At 45.9% G+C, this 19,733-nt stretch overlaps 1 protein-coding gene across 19 annotated transcripts in view; it reads left to right on the top strand.

Moving 5' to 3' along the window:
• Window positions 1-19,733, top strand: part of Aopep (aminopeptidase O (putative)) — a 293,876-nt gene that overhangs the window by 223,948 nt on the left and 50,195 nt on the right. For 11 of the 19 annotated variants that reach the window (XR_012440580.1, XR_012440575.1, XR_012440579.1 and 8 more), the window contains 2 exons: window positions 9-77; window positions 274-348. The exons of 2 other annotated variants lie outside the window; for them this stretch is intronic. Coding sequence is in view for 11 of the 17 variants with exons in the window: in XM_074052591.1 (XP_073908692.1) it covers window positions 9-77; window positions 274-348 (144 nt within the window). In the remaining 6 variants the exon portion in view is untranslated. Of the gene's footprint in view, window positions 1-8; window positions 78-273; window positions 349-17,025; window positions 17,081-19,733 lie in introns of all 19 variants that reach the window. 6 more of the 19 variants (XR_012440576.1, XR_012440577.1, XM_074052594.1 and 3 more) reach the window with 1 other exon arrangement.

Raw genomic sequence — 19,733 nt, 5'->3', positions numbered from 1 at the left:
CCCCGCAGCTGCTGCAGCAGGAGCGTCGGCGTCGGGCCGGGGCGGAGTGCGCGCTGGCGCGGCGCGTGGGCACGGAGGTGAGTGCGGGCGGGGCCTGGCGGGCTGGGCCGGGGCTGCGGGCTGCAGGCTGCAGGTGGACATCCCCCCACACGCACACACGCGCACACCCCTCCTTGACCCGGGCGAAGGGCAGACCTGGCGCGCCCGGGGGGTGAGAAGGGCCCCGTGCTCGCGCCCTGGCCTCCTCCACACGTTCGCTGTCTTGAACCGCAGGTCGCCAAGTGGACTCGAGCCAACCGGAGACCCCGAAGGCGGAAACGCGGGGAGCAGGAGGACGTGTTTGAAAAGGTAGGGGTCCCAGAGACACAGCCCCGGCCAGGTATTGAGCAGCCCCTCCTGTCCAGGGCCGGGTCACCACAATCGGACTCGCAATGCAAAGTTTGTGTTAAATCCTCAGTGAGCCGCGGCGCCCATCTCTGTGGCCGGTTCTGCGGCGGTACTGGTTCTGGTCCAAAGGTGGGCCACGATCCACGCTCACAGGCAAGACCGCGGGGCGCGCGGGTCTGTTCCCCTTAGGCCGGTAGTGGGACCTCCCCAGGCCCAGGCCGCGAGCCGCACACCTCGATCACACGTCTCACACCCCCCCCCCCCCAGCACCTACACTCTGGGTGGGAGCCATCCGAGAAATGCAGGAGATGTGGCAAGAAGCGGGTACTTTCCTTCCTGGAAGGCAAACCAGTTATCTTCCTAAACACAGAATTTCAGTAGGTTACTTTGTACAAGTTGGGAAGACTGAGGTGTGTTAAAATTTGATCTGTCATTGTAATATTTTGAAATAATGTAAGTACTTATTTTTTAAGGGACTTATTGAAAAACTCTTAAAAGTGTTTTTACAAATGTTACAGCAGATATGATTTTTCTTGCTTTTGCTTAATTCTGGTTTGCTGGGTTTTGGTTCTTGGTAGCACCAGGGGATTAAAATAGCGGTGTGTTGTTTTTCTGCTGCTAGAATGTATGATGAATCACTCTGGGTTCTGAAGCCAAATTCTTGCTGATAACATTGCTGCCAGCTTCTGTGATGTGTTGCCTTAGTATGGGCATTGCAGTGTATGAGGACTGGGACAAAGCACACCACGGTGGAGGTGATTCCAAGTGTCAGAGTGCATTTAAGGACACCGCAGGACAGTTCGAGGGAGACTTGGACAAAGAACTCACCTACAGGCAGAGTGGCTGGGAGCTAGACACTCAGCATGTGTGTGACAAGTGGTACCTGGGCCCTTCCACTTTTAAACAGTATGTATGTTACATCAGCTAAGTAGTCATAGAAAAGTTGTCCTTCTAAAAAGACTTGAGGTTATGGACCATATCTCAGCATGCTATGGGAGGTTATGTTTGTTTAATTTTCATGATTTAGGGGTGTGTGTGTGTGTGTGTGTGTTTTTAATATTTTTGAGGTGATGAATGACCTAATAAAATATCTGAAGAAGGAAAAGAACTATGGGGTGCCTAGTACTTAAAAAAGTTTTTTTGTAGCTACTGTTTTTTAAATCAAAAATAAGATTAACACTGGATGTCATGCAAAAAAGGAGAAGCCACTGTCTTTGTGGATTACTGGGTCTTGTCCCTACCAGAATCTGAAGTAGAAGTAATCATATCTGTGTCACCGTCATGTAGCCACTGTGTCTTCTGAAGACTGGGGGGATGGAAAATGAAGATTTCACCTCCAAGAGAATAGTAGTTCTTCACTCAGCCATCTATCTAATCCGAGTCTCCTGTGCTGGGTCGCCCAGACCCACCACACCTCTGACTTTTTCTAGCAAAGTGGGAACAGCTTTAAAGACAGCATGAAAATGATCTGGGTGGGACTGACTCTCCGAACTTCCTTTTCAGGAGAGGCGTTTCAAGTGACTTGGGTGGAGGGTGAGGAGGGAGGGCAGAGGCCCCTATTGCCCCAGTCTTGTCTCCAAGCTCTGGGCAGGAAGCAAAGCACTTAGCCTCTCTCTGCCTCACCTTGGAGGAGGTTTGGAGCTTACGGAGGCATCAGAAGGCACTGTGGGGAGATGGGGATCTGTCGCAGCCCTAGGTGAGGAGTGTCTGCTCTGAGGGTGCAGTCCTTTTGCTAGGCTGAGCCTGCTGTTCGGAGTTCTCTTAGTTGGTTCTGATAAGCTTTTTAAGAAAATGTCTGCCATGCCACAACAGAAGTAGGTCATTCGGTTTGCCCTTTTCATGTGGACGCTGTATTTCTTATCTGCATTAAAATAAGATGATGGTTTTTCTGCTTTTACTCATTTTATATTACTGTAAAAGAAGAGAATCCGTTATTTTGGGCGGGTAGGTGTTTTAAATCTGGCCTTTGTCTCTTATTTGCCCACTCTGTTTTCCTTGCCCTCCCTTCCCCCTCCCCGCTTTTCCCATTCCCTCAAGTCAGGAGCCAGCCTAGATGAGTAGATGTGGTGTAGTGGCCTGTATAGGCTTGCAAAGGCCATAACATTCCTCCCCCGGTAGGAGGGTGCAACTTTTGCTGCCTTGTGGAAGCAAAACCTTCTGTCTGGCCTGCTTCAGAAAGGAAAACTGCAGCTCCAGCCACCTCCAGGAGCTGCACCTAAAGAAGGAACTCTGCTTAAGGAAATTGTCAAGGTGCTAAGTAGAGGGTGTGGCCTGACTGAACCAAAGTTCTAGTGAACTCAGGAAGGGAAACAAAGGGTTAGAAAAGGAATGGTGAAATAAAGCAAATAGGGTGAGTGAGGTGTGCCATCCAGAAAAATGATTTAAAAGGCCTTTGCTGGCCTCTGGCTTGGTGTCATCCCCACCCAACGGATAGCTGGGCCGCCTTCCCTGATGTTCTAACATTCTAAAGCTGCATCCATTTCTCTGTGCGTCTTCTGAGTCCTGTCTGACACTCTTCCACTTTATCCTAGCTTTGGTGAAATGGAATTCTCTCACAGTGTGATTCATTTTCTTCATTTAAAAGTACAAACTTGCTTCTTGTGGTCCTGGGGTATTTTCTCCTTCTGTTCTGATATTCTTCCTTTTTCACTACTTCAACTTCCTTTTATTTTGTTTGAGTAATCTTTGCAACAGAAAAGCAGTGGGACCATGTCTAACTACACTACTCAAAGAGCAGTTAGGCAGGTTGCAGAGTTGGGCTTGCAACCCCAAACGTTGTATGTGTTTTAAAAAGATAGATTTTACCATTGCCTTTGGAAGAACACCACACATTTTTTTTTTCTTTTAATGGGTTCAAAGATAAATACAAATTATGCAAGATGATCAGAGATTAAGGGATGTTTTTGTGAATATATTTGTAAATAACAGTTTTAATAATTTTATCAGTATCCTAAGACTTAGAATATATAGTAGAATAGTAGTTTATGAAATAGTATATTTAAAGGACAATTCATGAATGGGGTTGGACTGACTCTTTTTAAAGGAAGAAAATGCCAGTTTTCAGATTCAAAAGATTCACTTTTTCTGGTCTTTGCATGTCTGATAATATGCACAGAACACATTTCACAATGCTCCTTTCTGGTCATCACTAAGCATGTTCTGTGATATCAGTAGGATTCTTTAGCTGACATTCGAGACATAGAAAATGCAGTCATGACTGATTACCAGGCAATGCTGTAAGCGCACTGTGCTCGCCAGTGCACGGGTGGGGTGGACCGGCCTTTGTTTCCACCAGTCCTGACTAACACAACAGCACCCTTTCAGGTTACTTTAATTACTTTCTTTGAAAAACAATACCGTAGGGCATAAAGTTATTTAGAACTCGTTGAAGTTTTTCCTGACATATCTGGAGTGAAACATAAAAATCTAAAAACAGGGTTGTCAGAAGACGAAGACTGTAGTTATTAGCAGCCATTTTAGTTACTACCAAATGCCAAACTCTTTTTTTCTGAGTCCGAGAGAAGAAAGTGCTGTAACTCTTTTCTTTGTGATGATAGCTTTCCTCACTGATGTGCATTTTTATCCTACTTATGTTCCATTTGTTCTTTCCACACACCTGGCTCCGAACCATCAATGATAATCTTAGTTGGCATAATAATTTATAGAAGAATTTTTTAAAACTGTGAAATCTAGTGTGGCTTATGTAACATTCCTTTTAAATTTTTACATATTGTGAGAGATATTTTCTAACTTTTATTTATTTTTTGGTGGCACTGGGATTTGGACTCAGGGCATCACCCTTGCTAAGCAGGTGCTCAATTGCTTAAGCTACTCCGCCAGCCCTATGAGAGATACTTATATTACAGTTTCAGTATTAAAATATCCAAAATGATAAAGATAGGTCCTAAAGGTGCTTTACTGATGTGTTGGTCTTTTGTGACAAAAGTCAGCTTTCCTGTTCAGTTTTGATTTCTGGAAACCACCATTTTAGGACTAGCAGAAGTTATTTAACTGTTTCTTGAACCCATAACAGCAGATGGTAACTGTTGGATGTGATTCTGGAGCCATCAGTGCACAGAGCTTAGCACAGTGGCACGGTGGGAGTAGAAGAAAGTTATAGGAAGTACCCTGCTGCAGCAGGCCTGGTAGGCTTGGGCAGCTGCTCTGTGCCACTGAGGCAAGATACCCTTGAGTGGTTTCCCAGGCTTGGTGGCCTTGCCTCTTCTTGGAACACTGGTGCCCTGTGAGAACTCATACCCAGCCTACATTTATGTAGGCCATAATCTCTTACAATGGCTTCATTGACACTTGATTTCCATAGAAAATATTTATGGATTCTAGTGAGTCACAGCACTCCTGCTCCAGCCTGCCCTTCTTCCCGCCCTCCCTATCTGTGAGTGGCTTTGTGTCCTGTACGGTACTGATTGTGCCTTTGGATGACAACTTACTTGAGTGATGGGGGAGGCAGTGTAATTTATTAAAAGTAATTACAAAGAAAACAAACAAAAGGAGTAATTGCAGTGCTGTTATTATGCAATTTGTTATTTTATTGCTGAAACATTTAGAACCCATGTGACTATCTGGTCTTATTTGTGCGCCTTTTTTTTTCCCCCTAAAAATCCTTAACAAATACATTATTTATTAAGCCCTCTGTACCCAGATCTCAAGTTTGATCCGGTTTCACAGGAACTTGGCATTTTTTGGTATTTCTTCTTTTTTAGATTGACCAAGGAAGAATTGCTGATGAAAAAGTAGTTTTGGTTGCCTCAAGACAGAAGTCCGATCTGTATAATTTTATACCATTAAATGTTCATCTGTTCTGTAGATTTATTTTTTAAGACTGTAGTTTAAAAAATGTTCTTAGATTTCTGCATGTACTGACATTCCTCCCCATTTTCCACTAGCAGAGCAGGAAAAGTTAAAAAAAAGCATCATGTATTCCTCAAATGTTTTAAAAGAATCTCCGAATGGAACGATTGATACAATAATAGCTAACACTTGCCATGTGTCAAGCCCCGTCCCAACTGCTTTACGTGTAGCTGCTGATATAAACGAACCATTGAAGTAGTGTCACAGCTAGCACCGTGACTTTGGGGTGCTGTAGACTGACTGGAACGCTGTGTGAAAAGTCAGTGTGCTATGAACAAGTCAGATCACTGCTCTAGAAAGGAATGCTTTGGGCAGGACTTTAAATCCTTTTTAGTCAGGTTATTGACAGACAGTCCTAGACCTCCAGCATAAAACACACGTTTCTAAATTAGGCAATCCCAACCAGCATGTATTTTGAAAACACTTGAAAGTGTGCAGATAATTACACTCTTGTTGATTTTAGCATGTTTGGTGCCAGCAGCCATCAACTCTTCCACACCATCAAATATGAAAGCCATTTTCATATAAAGCATAAGAGTTGGGCTGCATAATGAATATATCCTCGTTTAAAAAAAAAAAAAGAGTTGGGCTGGCAAAGGGAGGAAAGCAGAGAAAAATTTTGTGGCTTTTTAGTTACTTTTATAGGCAGCATTAATTTCATTCTTGTGACACAAAGCTTTCCTTGGCAGTCATCTCACCTTAGGCATTTTAATGAGCTGTTGTTCTGTACCTGGCCTCCTATGGCACTAACAAGATGCATTATTTTTAGTAGCACCTACTGGTGTCAGTGTGGGTGGGGCCTGCCCTGTTGCCATCCGGCTTCTGTTGTAAGAGGCCAACTCCAGCTTCACAGGAAAAGTGACATTTACCCCGAAATTCCCAATGTGCAGGAAAGGAGCTGGTCACATGAAGCCTCAGTAAGTACTGGTCATTGAATCCCACAAGTGATACTTGGTTTTATAAAGTCTTAATTGGCCATTGCATTTTTAAAATTTTTGAGTGTTTAACAAGAAAATTGAATTATTTTGTTCTTTAATGATGCAGGTTTTCATTACTGTATATTTGGTCAAGATTTCCTGGCTTTATTGTGGGTGACCTCTTTCACCTTTTCCAAAAAGAGCAAGAAGATGGGTCTTCCACCAGTCACCTAATTATGGGCCCTTTGAATTTGTTACTTGACTCTTGCTTTCTTCTGAGAACCCACTTTATTTTAGTAACTGGCCTATTGGCCAGGGAGCCCCGTTTACATTAATTTTTCAAATCAGTATGCTTGGCCTTGATGCTTCATATAGTTTTATGGTATTTTGTCTTTTTGTGCTAGTATTTATGATCACATAATAATGTTGGGTTTTTTTTTTTTTTTTTGCTCTTGTGTATTGATGCCCTGCTCTGAACGACAGAGAAATTAGATCCTTTTTCTTACCCACCACTCTTCGTCTCCAATCCTGTGATTTTCCAGATAAATACCTATAAACACAGGGAACGAGCTGACTTCGTAGTCCTCCTACTCCTCTTTCCTCTGCCTAAGGGTCGTGCGTAGTGTCGGAGCCCGGGCATATAGCACAGTGTGTCCTTCAGAAGTTAATTCTGCAGCCGCTGTGTGTGAAGTGCTCCAAGTCACTCTGCTGTGATGCTTTTCAGTCACTGTGGCTCTCTGCTAGGTGTCTCGGGAAGAGCCGGTTCTTGTCTTCATGCCAGATGGAAAACCCCGACTTGACTTGTATCTTCTTTGTGTGAGCTTCTTAAACCTCTTGCTCTGTTGTCCTGATGCACACACAGTCTGATGCTGGTCTCCTTTCTTCAGAGCAACCTGCTTTTTTTCCCCTAGGCACCCAGGTTTTTCTTTAAATTCCAATAAATTTAATGTGTCTCCTCGTGGGTTATTTTTCCCTGCTGTTGTTTGGCTTTTGAGCTTATTTTCCTCATTTATAAAATGAGAGGCACTTTTTTTTTTAACTTTTCATAGTGTAGATTTAAAACTACATAAGATATTGTATAAAAAGTATTTTGAAGTTATTATTTTGCTATCTGGTTATTCTTTGAGTGCCTTGTGGTCAGGAAGTTTGAAACTTAAGAGTACCTCATTTTATAGGCAAACAGACTTGCGTTGGCCCAGTGTCTGTGAGACACAACGTTCAGTGAGTCTTCCCTCTGTCCTGGCAGTGAGTAGCTTACCCTGATTAATAAGCAGGCCCTTTGCACCCACTTGTAGAGGCAACCGGACTGAAAGTAGTGCTTTGTGAGACATCATCCAGAAATCTCCTTCTGCATTTTTTTCTCACTTTCGTGTCTCACTTTCCTCATAGAACCCTGGGTTTCTGTGATCTCAGGTTATGTTCATAGAAAACCGCAGAGAAAAATTACTCTGCTTTTCAGATAGCAAGGGCTGCCGAAAAACCAGGCCAGACTAATCGACCAGCACACCTTCTTGAATTCGCTGTGCACATGGCCCTCTGTCAGAAGTTGCTGGGAAATACGAAACACGAGATGTCGTTTCTGGCCTTGGAAGGATAGAACACATGGCAAATCAAAGATCACTTACAAAGCAGAAATCCAAACCAGTGCAGCAGGAATGGAGGTCACAGACATGTGACACATTTTACCTGAGGCTGCTCTGGATTAAAGTTTCCATGCCTGGATCAACACATGTAGGCTGGAAGTTACGGTGGGAAGTTGGATTAACCGAATGCATTTTAATGCTTTTACCTGATTTGTAAGCACAGGCAGGGGTCTGATTGATCGCATATAAATAGTGTTGGTATCTTTATTCGAGTATGTAACTTTTAAAAATAAATTCATCCATGTTTTCCAAGTGATGCTGGAACCCATCACGGAAGTTCTGCTGATGCTTAGCAATGCACAAGAATGATTTGGAAACCCAAGGCCAGAAATGGGGGAGTGTCTATAGTTAAGTGCATAACACATTCTGTGTTTATTTAGAAAACGCAATAATTTCCTCTCATAGCCACAGTGTACAAAACTCTGTAAGAAGGGGAAAATACCAAAAGGAATTAGAGTGCAGTTCTCAGAGTTGACAGATGTAGAAAGGTAGAACCAGGAACAGAATTGAGGAATCTGATGGACGGAAGAGATGCAGGAAACGTGGCCAGCACCCAGAGCGCTGTGTCGCGGTAAGGAAGGAAGCCCCCTCGCTGCAGGCGGATCCTTGTCCACACCCGCCTCTGGGCTCAGAGCAGGTGCCATCTTTGTTGTGCTTTGTTCAGCTTTTGTTGTTTTGTAGAGCTGAGGATTCAGTGGTTTCTGCTCCCAAAATTTAGAGTGTCTTCATTAGCACATGATCACACTATGAAATTAGTGCTTTTGCTCATTAATGTTAAGGGCTTCAGCAAGTTGAGGCTGCTGTGAACTTGGGGACATAGGTTTTCATTCTATTTTACTCTACTTTTTTTCCATCGGTAAAAGTTTTTTCTTTTCTTTTCTCTAAACACTTGTTTTTGAGGCAGTGTAAGAAATTAAAATGGTTCAGAATTAGAGGTGGTCATTTTAAGTGGCAGTTTCCAGAGTTTCAGTTTCTTGTGATTCTGTTGTGTTCTGGCATTCAAAAGGCACCCCCTGTGTTTTCGGCACTACAGTGACAGCTTTTGGAAAAATAGTTCCGTGGTCCTCTTACCTTTATGATGATACATGCCAAATGGACACGTTTCTCCAAGCCATTTAAGTTTTCGTCTTTCTGTAAGTCAAGAAGTGTTGGCTTGGGCTGGGCGTGTGGGTGAATGCCTGAAATCCCAGCTATTGGGAGGTGGAGGTGGAGATAGGAGGAGCACAGTCCAGGGCCTGGCCCCAAGGCAAAAAGACCTGTCTGAAAAACAAGCTAAAGCATAAAGGGCCGGAGCCATGACTCAACTGGGAGCCGTGAACAAGTGCTAGACCCTGAGTTCAAGGCCCAGTACTTTCAAATAAGGGGGGGATGTTGGCATTTCAGAGCTTTGGTTCTGAATTAGATATGTGTGAAAAATTCAGATTTTTTTTTTTTTATATATTGAAAAAATGGACCAAACTGGTGTGCAATCATCAATGCCAAGGACTCCATGTGAAATGGAAACGCGGTCTCAGAGGGCATGTTTTTCCATTTTCACCCAAAAGGTGTCAGTGGTCATTTCATGTGGTTCACTTACAACCACAAGATACACAGCTCTTGCTGTTAGTTTTCTGTAAGCTTGGTGTCTAAGAAGAGAACGGGTGTGAGAGCCACGAGGGGACCCTGGAGGAAGAGCAGACGCGCCCTCTGGACTCCTTTCCGGCCCCACCTGGTCTGGGTTGTTGCTCTTCACTGTCACACGCATGCAGACCTGAGTGTGGAAGGTAGACCTTCAGCGCTTCCTTCTGACCCCGAAGGTGAAGAGAGCCGAGTGCTCCAGAAGGCGCCCAAAGACAATGCTTCTGAGTCCCTGAGACCTTCCTGAGCTGTGAGCATTTCACGTGCACACATTAGTCTCTTGGCTCTGGTTCTCGTTTTTTTCCTCCCAGTTTTGAGGCTGGCCAGTTGCACGAGTCAGCACTTTGTTCCTTTTTGTTACAAAGTAGTATTTCATTGCACAGATGTACTACCTTTTTTATTCGCTTACTGGATGAAGACATTTGGATTTTTTTTTTTTTTTTGGCAGCTTTCAGCTATTTTGAATGCTTCTGTGAACTCCAGTATGACTGTCCTTTTGTAGACATGTTTGCATTTCCTTTGCCTTTTTTTGTCATTTTTTTAGTGGTACTGGGGTTTGAACTCAGGCCTTGTGCTTGTTAAGCAGGTGCTCTAGCACTTGAGCCACACCCAGCCCTTTTTTGCTTTAGTTAATTTTTTTCAGATATGGTCTCAAGTTTTTACCCAGGGCCAGCCTTAGTCTTGGATCCTACCTGTAGCTGCCATGTAGCTGAGATGACAGATGCACACCACCACACCTGGCTTATTGGTTGAGATAGGCTCTCACTAATTTTTTTGCTTGGGCTCGCCTAGAACCATAATTCTCCTGATCTCCACCTTCCAAGTACCTGGGATTACAGGTGTGTACCACCCCTCCTGGTTCTGTTTTCATTTCTCTTGGGTAGATACCTAGAGCTATGACCATATGGCAGGCATATGTTTAACTGTTGAAGAAGCTGCTGAACTGTCTTCCAAAGTAGTTGCACCATTTTACATTCCCCGCAGTGGTGTTTGAGGCTTCTGCTTTCTCCACCTCCTGGGTGTTGGTATTGTCAGCTGCCTTTGTGTTGGCCCTTATAGCTTTTTAATACCCCGTGCTTCTGTTTCTTGGGAGGATCTGAAAGAATCTAGATACCCTAATGATACTTTTGCCTTCCATTTTACAAGTCAGAAGGCACTGGCTCAAAGTGGAAAATCTCAGTGTGTCATGAAGATCCCCACCGAGTCCCTGCACCCAGACCCTTCCATGTCAGTTAGCATTGTAGCAGCCTGCTTTCACTTTGACCCGCAGGTACTGTGACTCAGAGCCCGCTGTGACCTTCTGGCATGGTTAGGTGTGGCTTTCTTCTCTGATCTTCTCTGGAATTGGGTCTGATGAAATGTAGCTCATCTTCTGCAGGTAGTACTATGTCCTAGACAGGCTCTCCGCTCTCTGCTTCAGCCGCAGCATCCAGGTCTTGGAGAGCCAGCCCCTAGGGTCTGTGCAACCAGGTGCCCTCTTGAACAGGGGTAGACATGTGCCCCATCAGAGCCTGGTGGAGTCGGGCACTTAATAAATACTTCATGCACTTTGGGGCGCCTCTTCAAAAGGGTGGTGAAAAGCCGAGGGCCTGAGGGCATGTGGGTAGTAAGCCCTTCATTTGCCTTTTCTCCTTCCTGCCGCTGACGCAGGAAAACATTCTTAAACTTGTCTATAGACCAAGTTCCAGAAATTAGAAACCAGCCTCGGTTTCTTTCTGTACCTGTTCTTCGGGCCACAGCAAATCAGCAGTAGAGCTTTTCCAAGTGTGCAGGTCTTGCTGTCTCCTGGCTTTGTTCCAGAAAGCCAGGTGCCTCTCAGAGCAACCCCAGCACTTCCTTTGCCTCTCTTTACCTCGTCTGTCTTGGTGAGATAAACTGTCATTGCTTCTTTTCCAGAGGAAGAGTTCTCAAAAGTGGAGTAGGTTTGTGTCCAGCAAGCCTCCATTCCAGATCCACGCACAGCAGAGCTGTGCTCTTGTTTCTTCAGCAAACTGTTTACATGTGGAGTTCCTTCTGGAGGCTCTCAGCTCACCTCCTCCCACTCCTCCCCCGACACACACAAGAATACTAGGCCTATCTCTTCCTCACATCGTTTCATTTTTGCTGGATTGGTAGGATACAGAAAAATTGTGGCTACTTGTTACCTATTGCTAAACAAGACTGCAATATTTTATTTTATGGCAAAAAAAAAAAAGTGAGCTTTGCTTGTCTGTGAAATGACTATTTTCCCTGAAGGTATTCTTGGTTTCATTGAGTTTCTTAATGTTAAAGAGAATACAGTGTTTGGACCTGTGGAGATCTCACCTTGGCACAGAGCATCAGGAAGAATTGAAAAAAATAAAATCACCACCAGCAAGAGGCTGTCTAAAATAACTGGAAAAATTATAAATCAAGCAACTAGAGGAGGGTTGCTTGTGACTGTGTCGTAGGAGCTACTTGAGGACCTAAGTGCTTTGCATATGCTGCGCCTTGACAGCAGAAGGGGTGGGGGGCTGACCAGCCCCTTCCATCTGAGTACTTTATTTGGGAGGCAGTGTGGACTGGGGTTGCGAGTGCCAGGAAAGGCCTCCTAGGCTCCTCCGAAGCCGACCCTTCTTTTACATGCGAAGAGCGGAGGCCTAGCTGCTGGCCTGGGATGGACCTGGGTCTCCTCCTTCCACTGTGTGCCCTCGCAGCTCCCTCAGTAGGGTATAGGGGCTGGTCAACTTTGGTTCCAGGTGAAGAGAGATGCGTCTTGTGGGCCACAGGCACTGAGGGAGGCAGGGGAAGTGGTCTCAGAACTCAAGATGGAGTTCCTCTGAGGCCACCACACAGGGAAGCCAGTTCTGGTTTGTGGAAGACCTCACCCTCAAGGCTTGCTCAGCAATGCTTGGGTCAGTTTGAGGCTCCACCATCTCAGCCAGCAGGCACCTCATGGCTGGGGGTCTGCCGACGTTGACACAGTCACAAGACACAGGTTGCTTGAAGTCTTTGGGATGCTTGTCACAAGCTAAGCAGCTGTGACAAAAAGATAGTGTGTGTTTGTTTTCCATCTGCTGGGAGTGTGTTCTGGTACCTAGGCACTTGATCTTGGCATGCAGTAAAGGGGCTGGCCTGGTGAGCACAGGTGTTCTTTAATGTCACCGCTACTAATTTCTCCATGATGCAAGGCTGCTTTCCATGTTTATACATATTCATGCTTGATGTGTCGCAAATTTAGGGTGAAGTAGGTTTTTTTTTTTTTTTGTGGTGCTGGGAATTCAACCCAGGGCTTAGTGCATGCCAGGCCAGCCCTCTGCCACTGAGATAAACCCCCATCCTGGGAAGGAATTTTTTTATAGTCTGCCTGGCTTTGACTATTTGCTTGTAGGCCAAATCAAGCCACCCCCAGACAGTACTTATCAAGCAAGTGCTGAGCTTGGATTAAGCAGGTTTGGTCCCAGAACTCTGGACTACTGGCAGACCAAGAAGGAGTGGTACAGTTTGGGGGGAGAGCCGATTGTGCTTTCTGTACACTACACATGGAAAGGGGACAGAAGGGTCGGGAGGCACTGAGCCGATTCAGACCCCTAGAAGGCTTCCCCAGCAAAACCAAAGTGGCTGGGAAACAGGACCCAGGGGGTGCTCCTGCAAGGAGCGTCCTTATTAGAGATAAGTCCGTGGCTTAGAGCACAGTAACATTCCCTAGTCAGAGGACACCGATAATGCTGCTGCTGTGCATATACTTTCCAGCAAGGTTAGTGAGGCACCAGTGTGTAGGCTTCGTGGGGTGTGTGCCTACAAGCACACGTGTGTCGGAAACAAGCACACAAATGAACTGGCCTTTGGCCTCAGAGCTGGGAGCCTGGGCCAAGGCCTGTGGTGTGACCACAGTCCCTGCTCCTGGATTGAAGCTGCAGGCACTGTTTCCAGAGCTGGCGATGTTTGCATCTGACTCTGACTCACAGGCTGACCAACGCCTAAGCAGGGCCTAGAGAATTGTCCTGTGTATAATGCAGAGTCATTGTCCTCAGAAGGCACCCTGGGGGAGGCTCCACTCAGTGGAAAAAGTGAAGGCAGAGCCAGCCAGGCTCCTGAACAGAAGGCCTCAAATGATTGGGTTTTGCTTGACTTCACATTCAAGTCAAGTTTAGTTTTTTGAGACAGAGTCTCACCGCGTGGCCCAGGCTGGCCTGGAGCTGGGCATCCTCCTGCCTCACCCTCTGTAGTGCTGGCATTATGGGTGTGTGTCACCACACCCGGCTCATACTCACTTTCTTTTGAACTCCTGGTGGAGTTCATCTAATTGAGAGGGAAGAAGTCAGACTGTGTGCTGCAGGACTGTCACTCTTGTGTTCCAGTTCTCAAACAGGAAGAGGAGAGCAGGGAGAATTTGAACACGGGCTTGTCATTCCTGAAGTTTTGCTTTTCCTGTCAGACCTGTTATGATCGTGCTTTGTTACAGAGAAGGGGTGCATATCAGAAGTGTGTGTGTAATTAGTGTTTTTATTATTTTTAGTGCCTCCAGAGTCATCTTTTGGTGTAGAGGGCAAGGCACATCTTCTACTGAAGATTAAGAAGAAAGTTCTATGGTATTCTAGGTGGGACTTTTTCCTGGGAAAAGCTGTTAGCAGCATATGTGGAAGTAGTTCCTTATTTTGTTTTTTAAGGATTGTTTACTTCGGTATATCTGAATAATCACATTAGAAATCATCCAGAATTAAAATGCAGCTGCTTTAACAATCGCTCCGTAAGACGTGTCAGTTTGTGGGGAACATTTGCTTCCCCAGCATTTCCCCACTTCAGTTTTTTCAGCAAGAACAAAGTTAATCTGTGTGGATGGAGACTTCCTCCTCCTCCTCAAGCCTGTGTGTGTGGTTTCCACCAGTGTCTCTGCACCTGACTCCTGGAGTCGTCTGTGCTAGTAGAAGTAAAGTGAAATCCAAGGTTCTTTTCTCCCTCTCGATGGTCTTAACAACATGGAGCCTGTTGCAGTCAGACAGATTCTGACTGCAACAGGCTCCTTCTTCAATCTGGCTCTTTCATCTTGGACACACTAGCCTCAGTTGTGAGCCTCAGCTTCCTCATTTAGCCAGGAGCCGCCAGTGGCGGCTGCTCACAGAAGGTAGCTCTTAGTGTTATCCACGCTGAGCTTTTCCCCTACCATGTTCAGCCGGAAAGTCATTTGTCTCCGTCTTATTCTGAGGCCAGACAGAACTCTGAGAACCTAGAGGACACACAAGTGGCCCTAGGGTGCATGGTGGTGCATTGGTGTGGTGTTTGGGCATCAGCTGGTGTCCCCTGTGTTAAGAGCTGGATGGCAACCCAGGCAGGTCCAGCATCGAGGTGCAGAGGTGTAAGTTGGGACACATTTCTCCCAAGCCCACCCAGGAAGCTGCTCTGGGGGTTGGGCACTGTGCCCCCAGTAAACTCACTGGAGTCTGTTGGGAATTTCCAGGTGGAGGAGTTTCCTCCGGAGGGGGTTCTGTTGAATCCTCGGAGCTGTTGTCACTGGTTTTGCTTGGGGGCTTGGTGAGCTCACTTTATAAAAGGTCTGGCTAGCACAGGTACGGGGCTTGCTGCAGTGCTTTCTGGTGTCCTGAGCACAGGACAGCTCCAGAAAGATTCCAAAACCCAGAGCTGAGATGGCCCCTACCCCCACCCCAACAACTAGACTGACTACAATAGCTATTGTTCCCGTGTAGAATTGGCTCAGAATAGTTGATAATTCCCCTGAGCTCTGACTTACTAACTGAAACCCACTTAGACCCTGAAGAAATGCTCCAGTATTTGTCTAACTATGAGTAATGGCTTATGCATGATTTAAAAAGGCTTCTCAGAATGGCCTTGCTTATGTAATCAAGGATCGATACTTTTTAGAAGGAGGTCTTTATAGATAAGCCGTAACATTACTTGATAATCAGACATCATTTTCAAGTAGTTAAAAGGGTCATTGGACAAAGCCCAATGGACTGCCTGATTCTGCTTCCTAATTGCTAAGAATTGAAACTCCATGCCCTCTCCATTATGAGCATGCTTAAATTTTTTATGGGGAAAGAGATTATTTTTTATGTAGGATAATTTTCATGTCAAGCATTCTATCAGCCAGCCAGCCAGCCAGCTCTATTAGCCTAGGCAGGTTGGTTGCCACATTTCCTTACCCGATTCCTGGTTTTCTCTTGTGAATCACAAAAACAGTCTTCTATTGACAGAGTGCAGTATTCAACTGTAGGCTCAGGCTCTGTGACAGTGACAGCAGAATGGAGGCCCTGGGATGCTCTTGCCATGTTGTCCCCATCAGCGGTGAGAGCCTTATGATTCCATAGGCTGAGGGAAGTGCCACGCAGCTGATGCCACAGCAGTTTTGGACCTGTGTGGCCCTGTTGAATGTAACTGGCAGAGAGACACATTTGTGTGCGCCGAGCCTGAGCCCACCACGCCAACAAAGCCTGGCGGTCAGTCTGTCTGCCAGGGCAGCTCTGGGTGGGAGGAGAGCATTGGTGGGCAGAACAGTTTATTGCCTTCTTCTCAAAATAGAGGAAATCCTCAAGGGACGGTGGGCAAGGAGAAGATAAATAGAGCATTTCCTATTTCCTGCCTTTTGACTCTCTCCCCAGCAAACTCATTTTTCCTAAGATAGATTTTTGCCCTGTCAACTTCAACTAAAAATAATTCCATACCATTTCTATCAGACTGGCCTTCTTATCACTCACACACTTTCGTTATTTTGTGTTCCTGCTTGGAACCTTTTGTTGGGGGAGTCAGAAGATGGTCCTAAGACCCTTGTCTTCTGGACATGACACACGCATCTTGGTTTTCTGGCTGGGGCCTGTGTGAGCAGGTGGCTTGTTCTCGCTCTCACTCCTTCCCACCTGCTCATCTACCAGGCTCCTTCCAGCTTCCATCAGTAAATACTGTCAGTCCATACGGGGCCACTGCAGACACAACCCAAAGTTCCTTTCTATCCACAGCAGCAATGCTGGGCATCCTTCAACCCCTTGCTGTGAGTCTGGGGCAGCAGAGCTGACTCATTGGCTCCTGGGCCTCCCGAGCCAAGTATAGCAGTGAGTGTAGTAGGTGCTTGGCAAATGTTAACTTATTAGGAGATTAGAGAAGAAGGCAAGACAGATCATCTCGGGTCACCATGCACACTCTGCCTGCTAACCGGATTGGTATTTTCCTTATGTGTAATTATTAAGTTGATACTGATTTTAACATATAAACCCTAACTTTGAGATTTGGGAGACAAGTGGCTCGTGTTCAGTTTTTGGGTGCATAAGTTAAACATAAGCACCTTGCCAGTTTCCAATATCCTAACTGTTCAGAGTGTCTGTTGTCACCCATGGCCTGTGCATGGCCATATTCTTACTGTGGTGGCCATAGCCAGCAGCGGGCTGTGCCTGGTCCCCAGCCCCAGCGCCATCCCCCGCCGGCAGTGTGCAGTGATCACTAAGCTCTGTGTGGTGGTCTAATAGGGCTGTGACCTTGTTTGAACTCTGTAATGAGGAGAGAGCAGATGTGTTTGCTCCCTCCCCCCATACTCCTTTATTATCTTTAAGAGGAAATTGAAGAGCGAATTTCTGCATTCTCATGATGCTAATGGACTGATGTCATTCTTTTCTCTCCCAAATCAGGAAAGCAAGAGGCAGCACTTCACAGCCCCTGCCCAGGCCTTCAGCCTCAGGCTGCGTGAGTCCATGTGTGCTTTTGAGATCTTTGACTTGTAATTTGCATATCCCAAGCACTTTGATGATCTTTAGTAAATTAGCCCACACATTCATCCTCCCGAAAAACCCCTAGTGCCTGTTAGCAGTCACTCCCCATTTCCCCTCCTCCCAGCCGAGGAAACGTAGAGACCTTTTATTTTCATAGGTTTGCATTTTCTGGACATTTTCATATCAATGGAATTGTACACATTTGCCTTCTTCCGCTTAGCGTGGTTTTAAGGACCCTGAATGTTGCAGGGTCTATCAGAAGCTTGTTCTCATACTCATTTCTAAGTAGTAATCCACTGTATGGATATACCACATTTGGTGCATGCGTGGTTGTTCCTGCTCGAGGTGACGATGAGTGAGGGTTTGGTATGATTTGTACGTGTGCTTTCACTTCTGCTGAGTACATGCCTAGAGACACACAGCAAGTTCAACGATTTCCAAAGTGGACAATACTGTATTCCCATGAGTGTTGTATGAGAGGTCTGGCTTCTCCACATCTCTGCTGTAGGCCATATTTAAGAATCAGTGTTAACTTTGCCTCTTGTTTTATATTCTCAGGCACAAAAAAAGAGAGAAGTAGAACCATTTCAAGCGCTGTTAAAACAGGCGTTCTGATGACATTGTCGTCTGTTGCCCTGCTCTCCCCCATCCCCCGACCCCGTCCAGTCATGCACACGTGGACTGGTTGGGCAGCACTCCACCTGGTTGTGTTTTTCTTGGGGGCTTTGTACAAAGCACGGGGAGTTTGTGTGCATATGATGTTATTATCTAATAAGTTAGTTCACATTGAGAAAGGGTTTTTCTTGTATTTTAAATTATTTTTTTATTTCTTTCTGTGATTCTAGCTAATGTTTATAAGTTTGTATCTCTGATTAGGTCTGCTGTTTTAGTATAGAGTTGGCACACATTTTTATATCATGCTTTGTGACTCTTTAAACAATTAGGTTCTAGTTGGCAGAACTGGGTACATTTAAGGATTCTGTATTAAAAACGTACCGTGTGGTATTTTGTGGGCCTGAAGGCCCTATGGTGTCATCTGGTGTGGCAGGGATATTGCATTTTCAGGTCAGATGACCGAAGCCTGAAGCGGTTCCTTACTGTCACAATGAGGTCTCCCCCTCGTACGCAGGAGGCGCCCCACCACATTCGGCAGAAGATAGGCCTCGAAACGCCGGCTGCTGAGCTGTTGGAATTGGGGATGGTGGTCCACAAAGTTGGCTTTAGCCATCTTTATGGGCAGGAGGCACACAGCTAAAGAGGAAAGGATGGGGAGGGGCACTCAGGTACACCCCAGCCTCACAGGTCAGAGGTCTGTGGGAGGGACGCAGTGGCTGGGATGACTCTTAGGCTCTGACGGCAAAACCTCAGCTGGACGTAACTCCAGGGGCAGCTGGCTCCAGACGCTTTGTCATGTGGGACAGTTCATCCTTCTAGGTGAGGGCATGCCATGGTGGTTGAGGGTGACATCCAGGAGCTCTGTGCCTGCCACTCACAGCCCAGCCCAGTGGGGTGGAGAGTTATGGCGCCTTCGGCACAGTCCTCAGGAGCCTGCCCAGAGTTGCACAGATGAAAGTTCACGCAGCTGCTCAGAATTAGACTGCCTGTTTATGTGTACACTTTCAATACTTATGGGAGTGTGAGCACCAAGTAAATCTGGGAAGATTGTGTTTTTGCTGAAATTGTCCAAGGGTGATTTTGTCATGTCAGAAAAGCTCCTTGGCAGTGGGGCTGCCCTCATGGTGTCTTAGTCACCACATAGCCCCTGACTATGAGGCCGTGACCTCAGTGCTGTGCGTTTGTGGGATTCCCCAGGCCTCTCCCTGCCTCTTTGCTGTGTTGTGGAGGTGTGCAGGCTTCAGCTCACTAATGTGCAATACATGTGAACCGTTATTAAAAAAAAAAAAAACACTTCTTTTTAATTCTTCTTTGCATTTTAATGAAGCCTTGCATTAAGGTTATGTGTATTATGTGTGTGTGTTAGGTCATCCTAGAACTTCATTTTAAGGTAGTTTTAAAAGTGAGTGAGTGAGGCCTCATTTTAGTACCAGGAATCCATATTGCTGAAAATGCTCCATTGGCATGGGTTGAAGAAGTGGCAGAGCTAACGGCAGGCAGCAGCAGCCCTTGGAGGACGCAGAGGTAGCTGTGGGATGGGGCTCTGCCTGTCATTGACCGCCCTCCTGTGCTGTGAGTGCATTCTCTAAGGGGCTTTCTAATTTTCCCCTAGGGCTCACCACCATTTCCAACTCTTGACACCCTGGAAACACACTTCTGAGAAGAGGTAGTTCCCAGAGGCGCAGGGCAAAGAAGCAGGTGAAGAGTCAGGCCATCAGGACTGAAGATGTTATTGGGTTCCTTACGGGTATGGGATAGGTGCAGGTGTTAAGTCAGGTACCAGTCTTCAACTTCCTGGCCTTTGCCCTTTTGTCTCTGAGTGTTCCAGCAAAGTCTGGATCCAGGGGCCCAGGGGTCTCTTCAGCTAAGTATGGGCCTGGTTTCTGCTGACGTAACTGCACTTCCTTTTCTGATAGGATGCCTTTCCTGTGTTATTTTAGTTCAGCATATTTACCTTCCAATTTCAAGCAAAATAACTCAAGATGATAAATTTAGCTTTTCCTTTTTCTAAT

The sequence above is a fragment of the Castor canadensis genome, chromosome 13, assembly GCF_047511655.1.
Source record: "Castor canadensis chromosome 13, mCasCan1.hap1v2, whole genome shotgun sequence".
NCBI lineage: Eukaryota > Metazoa > Chordata > Mammalia > Rodentia > Castoridae > Castor > Castor canadensis.
Note: the sequence above shows the minus strand (reverse complement) of the source record. Positions and strands in the feature narration are given on the sequence as shown.